The sequence below is a fragment of the Eptatretus burgeri genome, chromosome 8 (assembly GCF_056783735.1).
Source record: "Eptatretus burgeri isolate ZD-2024b chromosome 8, Ebu_testis_v1, whole genome shotgun sequence".
Classification (NCBI taxonomy): Eukaryota; Metazoa; Chordata; class Myxini; order Myxiniformes; family Myxinidae; genus Eptatretus; species Eptatretus burgeri.
In genome coordinates, this window is record NC_140968.1 from 31636294 (window position 1) to 31648162 (window position 11869).

The following is an 11869-nucleotide window of genomic DNA, read 5'->3' on the forward strand; positions in this document are numbered from 1 at the left end:
CTGTTTTATCACCTAAGTTGCCGATCAGGGGGTTCAGAACATCAAGAACAAGCAAATTTCCTGAACATCCGCAAAAACACCCCAGCCAAACAACACAAAGCAAAATGCAGCCACATGCAATGCCACTCTGCAAACCACTTTAAAAAAAAAAATTATATATATATATATATTACTTAAAAAAAATAAAAAAACTATAAATCCCATCAAAAAATAAATTGAGCCTTACTATTTGCCAATCAAATAACATCAAAATAGAACAGCAACAAACAAGCATCCCCAGAGTCCGTTTGATGTACGTATGTATACACTCATGCACACCACTCCCCCCTCTGGTACCAGCCTCAACCCTCCCTTTCCAGGTATCCCCAGCTATAATCGTACCATCCGAATCTGCAAGCTTGCCCACATCCCCATCACATTCCTCCTGAGAAATGTAGTATCCAGGCGGGCGCTTTTTTTTCTTACGGCGCTCACGGGGATGCACAGCAATGCGCACGTCATCCACACCACCATTCATTAGTCCTACAATGGTGGAGAATTAGGAAACAACATGCAAGCAAGCTTCTGAAGGATCAATCATGGGCAGCTCTGTTATGAGCAGGCAGAAGGGGGGGGGGGGGAGGAGGAGGGATGGGAGTGGTAACTATGCAAGAAAAAACACAAATAAGTGGCAAAAACTTTGATGCAAAATAAAAATTTGACGATTATGAAAATCTGAGACGATTTACGTTCAATGTGGCAGATTTCTCAGCTCTAATTACGAGCTGCCGAGGTCTGCAAGTTGGAGGCAAAGGTCGGCTTTGGCAACATGGAGCAAAGCTTGACTTGGCAAGCAATACGAGTAATCAATAACATAGTAGCATGTAAGTGTTCACTCACTGCTGTTGATTGTATCGATACCGTGTTAAGTCAGCGATAAAGTTTGTGGCATGCATCATTAAGAAGGAAATTCAAAACTGCAAATTACATGTGGGGGTGGGGCTGAAATTTCAAATACACCAGACCCCCTCCAACTTGAAATGGACCCCAAGGCCCTGGTAACCTGGTCTGTGTCATTTCTGCTCCAAGAAGGTATAGGATATGAATGTATGGGGCATGCATATGCGATGAAGTCCACTCGACTTTCAGCTATAGTCGTTTTTTTTTTTTTTTTTTCCCAACAAAACTACTGGTTGGGTGTGCTGCTGCACATTGTGCTAAACTTTACAAAATGGGGATCAGAATGGGATAATTCTGGCAGGATTAACCCATAAGGATGCATTATTCGCTAGTTTTATAAACACCAATAATCGTGCAAGATACATAAAAAATGATTTCTAAATAAATAAAGACAGCTCCTTCAACATAAGAAATGTGCTTATGTGTACCCTCAATTCCTCCGAGATCCTCGCCAGCCTGTTCCAAGTCCTGTTGCTCTTTACCAGCAGGTGGAAGTTGAACATTTATTTCTTGCAGTGGCACACTTGCAGTTTCTGCAGCCACAATCGAAACAGGAGGGCTCTCTGAAAGTCCGGGCCTGCCTTGCATTGCAGTGCCCAACAGTGGTGGCAAAACAGAAGGCAGGCCACTGGTCGACGTCAGCACGGGGCAGCTCGGGCCTGGCGGAATGGCAGCTTTATTTGTGGGTTCAGAAACAATAAGGTGTGTCGGCACTGATGGCTGAGCTGACAAAGTAGTGGTCTGGCTAGATGGCTGCGCAGGTATCGGAGCAGGGTACTTGAACTCCGGCGCTCGAGGATTGAGACAGCTGAAGGGTGCCAGAGGTGTGTGAACAATGTTCACCTCTTGTGTTACACGTATGGCATCATCAAAGCTGTCCACAGCATGTTGGTGCCGCTGTGGTGTCAGACACTCTTCTGAAAAAAAACAAACAAACAAAAAAAACTGCATGAGTAAGGATGCAAAGATCACATCTGTTGAGCAGGAAATGTGCTTCTATGTTGAGGTGGTGAATATTATGACACCAATAATCCCAAGAGCAAGAATTGCTTTGCGATACATGTCCCCTACCAGTCCCAATGAATGTTCATTTGGGCGGTGTATAATGGCACATTCGGCGCCAAAAATAAATAAATATAACCCAATGTACACACTGTACATGAAGCAAAACACGCGTACAGCTCATGTGCATATACAATACATCATGGTTATATACCTGAGATAATTCCAATTGCACTGGACCGTAGACCAACACCTTGGCCGAAGGCCTATCGATCTGTGCTACTTCATGCAATGGTGGCACATGATTATATTGGGGTGGAGTCAGGCCAGCTGTCCAGCCAATGGATGTAAAGCAGTGGGGTGGAGTCATGGCAGCTGAACACTGAAACATGTATAATATGTGATATTTTCTCAGTCTAAAAAGGGCATAACTGAAAAATTGACAAAACACCCTGAAACTTGAACTTGTTCTGTAACTTATCATAATAAAGCCATGCACCAAGTTTCAGTTGAATATGTTAAAGGGTATGGGGGGGGGGGGAAAGGTCGGAAAAACCACAGCTGGAAGAGACGGACAGACAGAGCTCAAACCAATAGTCCCCTCCGGTGAAACCGGGAGGGGGATTAATAACACGTGCCTGTATTGCACTGGTTTGTACTTAGTGCATCAATAAAAATACTTATTTGAACCAATAAATCATGCAGTAAAATTCCTTCCAAAACCAGTTATTTGCATTCAAAAAAGCAAGACACTTAGCACTTGAAGTAAGCCAGAACACATTCTGAAGACAAATTTGCATATTAATTTGGCATAATGGAAAATTTCTCAGCAAATCTTGGTCTGATGGACAATGTTTTCACCATAAGAGCACCTCCTCCTGTCGAATATTTTAATGATCATCATGATGTCAAATGTCTTGTGGTACAGGCGCCATCTTGGTAAAGCCGAAAAACGTTGCATCTCATATATATATATATATATATATATATATATATATATATATATATATATATATAAATATATATATAAATATATATATAAATATATATATATATATATATAAATATATATATATATATATATATATATATATATATATATATATATATATATATATATATATATAATATGTTGTTCTTCTTTCGGCTGCTCCCGTTAGGGGTCGCCACAGCGGATCATCCGTTATAATCCGCATACTGATTTGGCACAGGTTTTACGCCGGATGCCCTTCCTGACGCAACCCTGGATAAGGATTGGGTTTCGCCATGATTCCGGGCTGCCCTACACCCTCTCATAGCACGGCCCAGCACAGAGCTCCCATCCTCAAGCGATCCTCCAACCCAAGCCTCCGAGTAGCCGGATTACAGGCGCACGCCACTACGCCCGGTTATATATATATATATATATATATATATATATATATATATATATATATATATATATATATATATATATATATATATATATATATATATATATATGCATAGCTATAAGTGCTGATTATTACAAATAAACCTTTTTCAACTATAAAGGTTTATTTGTGTGTATTTTATGAAGTTCTACCAGAACTTTCTGATATGGCGTGTGATATACCAAGCTGTTGGTAATGATCTACCGAGTTGATTAGGCTTATTAACTACAAAGAATGTCTCCACGTTTTCAGCACATACCATGTTAAGGTGGAGAGAAAGCAGCTTAATACGACCTTCCACAGCATGGCATTCCAATTACAAAACTAGAAGGGCACTCGGTAGAGCGCATACCTGCGCAACGTAATGCCTGATCCATGAGAACATATCAGGCTCAATATATATTTGAAATATCATGCTATACAGTGCGATATCGTTTTGGTCCCATCTCTCAATGGTGAAGAATCACTTCAAAAATTAAATAAAATACCAATCTTGCCAAAAGGTGACCACGTGCGACTTCTTTAAGGTCACACTGAGGTGAACAGAGCTGCTATCCACCAGGAGCGACTCCTTGAGGAATATCTGCCTACGAGAGATTCCGATGAGAATCGTTCTACAGAGTAACCATGAAAAATATGCTTTTGCCTCACAACGTCACCAAATGACGTCATAATGTCTCAAGCTTGACATATCTAGAAAGCACTCATCGAGGTGTTCAATTTGAGGTACTACACGATATGGTTCCTAAAACTTGAAAATGTGACCTTGGGGTCAAATATGTTTGACCTGAGGCGCGAACCATGAAGGTCAAGGCCAATCGCCACCAAAAATTAATCAGCTGAGCGCCAGACCATGAACTATATTCCCATGAAGTTTGAAGACGATCCGATCAAAATTACTCAAAAAATAAGGGTTTCATCGACTTCCCTGATTTGCGCCAAAGTGACCTTGACCTTTGACCTTGACCTTCAAAATTTTATGCACTGAAAGGGACCTCTATAGGCCTCTGATATGCGAAGTTACAAAAATTTCCGATGATAACTGTGCTCTGCAGAATTTTTTTTATACGTGATTACAAACAAACAAACAAACAAACAAACAAAAATAAAAAGATAAAAAAAACCATACAAGCTGACTAACATATCTTGCAAAAACTTCGTTTTGGCAAGATAATAATTCCCAAATACAGATCTTCACCAAAATCTATTCAATTCATCCTTGCAACACAACCAACATGTCCAGCTAGTTTCGTCCGAATCCTTCCACAACTTTTTGAGATGTTGTGCTCTATATCATTCCTGGCCCAATCTCTCAATGGTGAAGAATCACTTTAAAATTCTGGTAGTTCCAGATCCGGATATTCACCAAAATCTAATTAGTTTGTCCTTGTCACACACCGAACCTGTCCACAAAATTTCATCCGGATCCAACCATAACTTTTTGAGATATCCTGCACACAGACAGACAAGACAGACAGAAAGGGGTGAAAACATAACCTCCTTCACCTTCCATGGTGGAGGTAACTGGAGAGTTCATAGAACACATTACCCCACTTCAGAAATAAGGATATGGGTGTGGTTTCATTGCCCCACTTGAGAATAATGATTACCCAACTAACAAAGCATGTATTAATCAATATTAATAATATTAACAACAATAACAGTAGTACAATTTGGCATAAATAATAAGGAACAAATAATCCCCACCCTGGCCCAAGCAAATCTGAGCTTGGTGAAAAGATGAGCTAATCTAATGCTCACAAAGTACAGCAGGCAGGTATGCTACAAGGCTGTGAAGACCAATGAAAATTTTGTCCAATGGACCAAAGGGCCCAATAATTTATCAAATGAGCAAAGCAGGAAGTTCACTATTAAGACCAACGTAATCACTCATCCATAATTTTCACTATGTGAGATGTAGTAAGCTCTCAAGTGGTCCAGCAATAGGGGTTCTTGGGCACAGCCTGTCAATAGTGCAGCTGCTTGAATCAAAGACAGGTAGAGAGTGGCATGTTCCTCAAAAGTTTTGTGGCCTAAAGTGCAGCAGAAGCAGTGCGAAACGAAGGATGTGCAAGGAACAAAGAAAATAGTAAATTATGCAGAGTGGAGATGAAAATATTTGAACTTTGATGCATCGTTGTTAGGGTGGTGGGCTTGGGATCCTGGGGTCCGAATTTCAAATCCTGCTTTTCATTGAATCAATATCAGGTGGGGTTGACTCTGCCTGTCATCCTTCCGAGGTCATCAAAATGAGTGCCAGCTTGCTGGTATCCTGTGTCGGAGTGGCGACTCGTCCAGGATTGTGCCCAATCGCCAAGGAGACTGCTTAGGCAGAACCAACGCTGTGCACAGAGTATGTTCCCAATGGATGGATGGATGGATGCATCGTTGAAGCATGGATTCACAAAAGAGGAGGGGAATTAAAGATGCCTGGACAGAACAACATTGCATGGCAGGATCATTCGGCAGCTTCACTCTGATGTTTTCTGCTACTCTTGTGCTTAGCACAGGCCCTGAGGAAAAGTACCAAACAGTCACACCTTGTGACTGGAGTGCCAATGCTGGGTGGAAAGGGCTCCAACAATAAGCGAGAACAGCATAACACTTGACTGCTTGACACGAGGCACACAACGACAGTGCATTTTGGCCATCACCTTCGGTTTCGCTACAAGTTCACACTCAAGGGCCCACTCATCACAAAGGCTGCAGTTCCATCTGTCTCAGTGTTGTCCATCTTCATCATCGTTGCTGTCCCATCCCCATGTAGTTCATATATATATATATATATATATATATATATATATATATATATATATATATATATATATATATATATATATATATATATATATATATATATATATATATATATACAAACCTGGACTGGACATATATATGTATACATATACATATATGTATGCTGGACTTCATATGCTGGACCTTGTGAAAAGCCAGCTGGAGCACACCGTGGACCTTTCTGCTCTTGTGCCGTCGACCTTACGGGGGATAAACGCGCTGAGGCTGCGTAAGTGGGCGGTGCGACAAAAGGACGCCGCCATTTTGCCACGCGGCGTGTATGAGCTTGGGCGCTGTCCCCTCATCCCCATAAAATCTCACCGCTTCTCTCCTCTTTTCCTCTCCCCATCTCGCATGAGAAGGAATGCTTACCCTACCATCCCCACCAATATCTATTATAAAGGCAAAACAACGCAATATTAAGATATTACATATATATTAGTCGCGGTGGTTAGGTTAATCCCCCAGACCCAATCGTCGGCGACGGGCAGTTAACATCGACCAGGCCGGATTGCCGAGCGGTTTTCCTTTGAGGCGAACACGTGATCCTCGGAGATGGTGGCGCGCGCGGGAATAAAAGGTCGGCAAGGACAGAACAGATGGAAGCATAGCACAAGGGGTTTATACTCGAACACACGACAAACAAATGGCACAAGCAACTTGAAACAAATACGGGGGTTTAATGAAAATAGATAAAATATTAACATTGGTAATTCGAAATGTAATAATAAAACGTGAGGTAAATTAAAGCCTCACGTTGAAGAGCCTCTACACACAGACTTTAATACAGACAAGGGGAAAACAAAATAAAATAAAAGAAAATCCTCCCTCAATTCTGGCACTTAGCTTTGTCCAGAGATGATCTTTTATGAACGTGGTGATCGAACCGCGGTGTTCTGCGCAGGAAGATGCACCCAAAATGGTGCCAAGCTGCTCTCTGCGGTCACGCACATGAGGTAATTCGTGAGGCGGTATTCAACGCCAGGACTCACCAACCGCTATGCAACTTCTTCTCATGAAAGAATATTCCGAATGTTCCTCTCTTGCACGAGGTTCACTCACAACGATCTCCCACCTTCTTCCGTGAACACACGAAGGGATACCGCCAAGTTCGCTGAGAGGTGCGCTCCTCTTCCTCTCTTTTGAATAATCATACAATTTTGTGACTCAGCCAAACAGGAATGGCTGGCATCTTGCCCAGCATGCTGCAAATTCACCAGCACAAACACGAGAATCACGCAGCCATTTACCATTTAGTCGTGCTGAGAGGAGAGCAAAAACGTCTCCGTCCGTCCGTCCCCGTGTCTGTCTCTGTCTCTCTCTGTCTCTCTCTCTCTCCTCTCTCTCTCCTCTCTCTCTCCTCTCTCTCTCCTCTCTCTCTCCTCTCTCTCTCCTCTCTCTCTCCTCTCTCTCTCCTCTCTCTCTCCTCTCTCGTCTCTCTCTCTCCTCTCTCTCTCTCTCTCTCTCTCTCTCCCCTCTCTCTCTCCCCTCTCTCTCCCCTCTCTCTCCCCTCTCTCTCCCTCTCTCTCCCCTCTCTCTCCCCTCTCTCTCCCCTCTCTCTCTCTCTCTCTCCCTCTCTCTATCCTCTCTCTATCCTCTCTCTATCCTCTCTCTCCTCTCTCTCCTCTCTCTCCTCTCTCTCCTCTCTCTCCTCTCTCTCCTCTCTCTCCTCTCTCTCCTCTCTCTCCTCTCTCTCCTCTCTCTCTCTCTCTCTCTCTCTCCTCTCTCTCCTCTCTCTCCTCTCTCTCTCTCTCTCTCTCTCTCTCTCTCTCTCTCTCTCCTCTCTCTCCTCTCTCTCTCTCTCTCCTCTCTCTCCTCTCTCTCTCTCTCTCTCCCCTCCCTCCCTCCCTCTCCCCTCCCTCCCTCCTCCCCTCCCTCCTCTCTCCTCTCTCTCTCTCTCCCTCAGTGGGGCAGATAACAGAAATTTTTGAGAGGAATCGTGCAAATGATGATACAAGCATCAAATTTGGCACATTTGTTCTCCAGGGGATTCTAATCAAATCTGCCTGATTGGCCATTTGAAAATCCAAATTTTGAAAAATTTGAAAAAAAAATAAAAAAAAAATAAAAAAAACTTCAAAAAAGTCAAGATCACGAATCAATGTTACATGCTGGCTGAGATTGGTGAATGTTTCAGAAACATCATCAAAGACGTTCCAAGTCTGCCATGCAGTTTTCTTCCCTTTACCGTGGAAGGCAGACACGACGTCACATCCAGTGAACGCATGGAAGTATGGGATCCTTCTACCTTTCTCAGGCCCTATTGCAGAAACTACCTCATGGACTGGAATCCATCGCGCCTTGGCTCCTTGGCCAAAGGCAATCCACATGTTCTCAAGACCTAGTTCCTGTAAGGATGGCAGTACAGATATTGCTATGACTAGTACGTCCGTGTCATTAGCCTTAATGATAATGGACTTGCTACCGTCCATCGTTGCATCCCTGGTGTGTACAAATATTCGAGTGTCAGCTTCTTCATGACAACATGGAGAAGCAACATCCAGTGACTTCCTTGTGTTGCTTATGGCATCTTCTCCTTTTGTGACAATGACTGTGCTTGTCGTCTGTGCTTCACACATCTTTTCCGCAAGGAAGTGAGACAGCTGTCTTGTTGCTGTCATCTCGAAGAAAGCTTCTCCAGTTACTTGGGGTCTTACTGGTTCCTGTCACTCTTCTTCTGATTCCTTGCCCCCTTTTCGACCTTGCCTCGGACTTCAGACTTGACGTCTTGTACACATCAAACACTACGTCCACCTTCTCGTACCTGGCACCATAGGATTCCACCTTTGGGATGATGTTTTCTTTAGCATAGTCATCAAATATCTTTGAAGTGCGTGGAGGTAGGGTATTGATAAGTGCTGAGCCATCAATGATTACTGCATCTCTCGTTGGTTCTCTGTCTGGGATGTTCACTTGTGCTTCAAGAATTTCAGCCAGCTGTGACTTCAAATTTTTTTGAAGTCGTTTTTTTTTTTTCTTCAAATTTTTCAAAATTTGGATTTTCAAATGGCCAATCGGGCAGATTTGATCAGAAATGCCAAATTTGATGCTTGTATCATAATTTGCACGATTTTTCGACTGTCTACTACACTACGAAGCCGAGGCACATGGAAGAGCAAAACGCGACCATTGTGACTCGACCTCAATGAGAGAGAAGGCCACACATGGTAGGGAGCAGTCTGAGTGGGAGAAGAGTGGGTGGAAAGTGGGGGGAGGGGCAGAGGTAGGTGTGGTGGAAAGGGGGGTGGGTGTGGGATAGGAGAGGATGGAGATGAAGGACCTCAATATACATTTTTCACGAGTAATGTACTGCATGACCCCATTCTTGAAGAGAGTGGAGACAGAAGAGGTGTATAGCAGGTTCAGAATATAGAGCAGGACAGCTGGAGGTGAGAAGTAAGAGAGGGATGAAATGCTGAACTAGAGAAAGTTTGTTGTTGAAGGAGTTCTAAGAAACGTCAATGTTTTGCGTTTTTGATTGCCAGGCATAGCAGCACCTTGGAGGCTATCAAAGACCACAAATGAGCCAAAACATTTTCAACAACACATGATAAGAAGATGTGATCTGGTCTAATAACAAGGAACGCCAGTCATTTGAAGAGATGCGTTTTTGCAACAGACCAGTAAGGCCGGATATTTTACAAGACCGCAGATGCAACACTGTGGCGTGTGGTTTGATTACCGACTCAACTAACTAGCGCGGTGGCAAATTAAGTCTCCACAGATAAGGAAAAGATAACTGGGATGAGAGAACAGCAAAAACAATAAAATCTGTGTATGAAGAAAAGGCCTCAAATTGATTCATCAGAGCTTAAGGGAAACGAGACCACACAAAGAAACAAGATCAGGTTATTACAGAGATGGACATGCAACCAGAAATAATCCAGGGGGTCACAAGGGGCCAGGGAAGAGCAGGTGCTACAGGCTACAAGTTTCCTAAGCACATTTTAGCTTTCTACGACAATTCCTTCGACATCAGATTAAAAAAAATTTTTTTGTCCTTTTTACAATTAACATACATTTATTTAAATTTACAAATTTTAAAATATTTCCGACATATTACTTTTCTGCATCGCTTTTTGAATCACAGGCACGAGTATCAAAAAACGAAAATACCCGCACCACCCACCTCTACAACAAGAGGTCAAAATTGATCACTAAATACTAGAGCAATGACATGGGTAAAAGTCACGTAAACGAAAGTGGAATCTGGGAGTTTCACCGAAAATTGGTCACCATCGGAACAAATGCGACCTGAAGAAACTTCATGTGGAGACAGGGCACAGAAAAGGCAGACGGTGCAAGACCGGAAAAGAGGAGGGAGAAGATGGAGATTGCAACAAACTCTGCAATGCAGTGGCAACAGGCCAGAGATTCAGCTTCACCCAAGGAAATGCAAATGATCGTCAGGGACTTGGTCTTTATGGCAAATATGTGAAAGGTGAATCAGGGGAACAAGCCGGAAGGTGAGAGCAGGAAACGAGAAAGCTCGGGACGAAGGCGTAGGGTTTTAAGGAGTTCGAATTTGCCTGGGACTTGGCATGATGGACAACCAGATAATCATAAAAATTGTTGATGAATAACAAGGAATAATAATAACAAGGAAATCCAACACAGGTGGAGGCCATTCAGCCCATCATGCCTGCGCGAACACCACACCAATCCATCTACACAAGATCCAAGGAAGAAAATGCAAAAAAGTTTTTAATTAATGAAAGAAAAAAAGTTTTTTTTTGTAATCCCCCCCCCTCGGGGAGGGGGCATTGGCTTGATTAAAAACACTCAACATCAACCACACAACCCCCCGTGACAAGACCCCCACCAACAGCACTCCATACACAATCACCCATCAATACTCAAACGACCTAAAAGTCTTATCAACATCCCCATACCTTCCAGGTACCTATCTAATGCTAATTTAAACTTATCTACGAAGATGAGGAACAGGACTGAACCCAAGACACTGCCTTGGACCACTCCAATCTCAACAAGTAAAGGAGATGAGACGATCCCATTGAGAGCTCCTCACCGATTACTATTTGTACCACTCAAAGAACATCTGGGTGGCATTTGGCTTATTGATGAGAAAGACATCAAAGAATATGTCACGAAATGGCAGTGTTGAGGCTCGCCAACAACATCATCATCATCATCATCATCATCAACGGCAACAGCGTCAACAACGACAACATCATTTCCCGCTTTTAGCACCATTTTCTTTTCATACTGTATCTGCCATGTAATGCAACATTTCTGCTTCGGAGTGCTGCAAACCACCGTTTATCTCGTTTTATGCTTTCCCTTGGATCATTCACTCATTCTACGGGTATGAACACTCGGTAGGTTATTATCCTGTGCTGAAAATACCTCTCTGTAACACTTTAATCGTTTGGCATGTTATGGTCGTATCTGCACGCTTTATTGCTCGATATTTCCACACTGCTTGTATGAACTAATATTGTTCATGTATGATTTTGTTAATTCTGGAATAAAACGGAATTTTGGGAAAGTTATCGTCACGCTCTCATCCGCCCGTCCGTGTGGTACAGGTCATCAAGCACCTGTACAGCGTACCCATGCATGCCAAAGAGTGCTACCCAGAAGGCATAAATACATTAGCGCCATCAAAGGGACAGGCCGATGTGGCAGAGGACGACGCTGATAATTAGGTGACTTTTCATGCACTTCCCTTTTGATGTTTTTTTTTTTCAAGGATAAAG

At 42.9% G+C, this 11869-nt stretch overlaps 1 protein-coding gene across 1 annotated transcript in view; it reads right to left on the minus strand.

Annotated features, from left to right (window-relative positions):
* LOC147021456 (uncharacterized) overlaps positions 1-11869 on the minus strand; it is a 29864-nt gene that overhangs the window by 1857 nt on the left and 16138 nt on the right. The window contains 2 exon segments of the mRNA XM_085891407.1: positions 382-522; positions 1368-1856. Coding sequence (XP_085747533.1) covers positions 382-522; positions 1368-1856 — 630 coding nt within the window.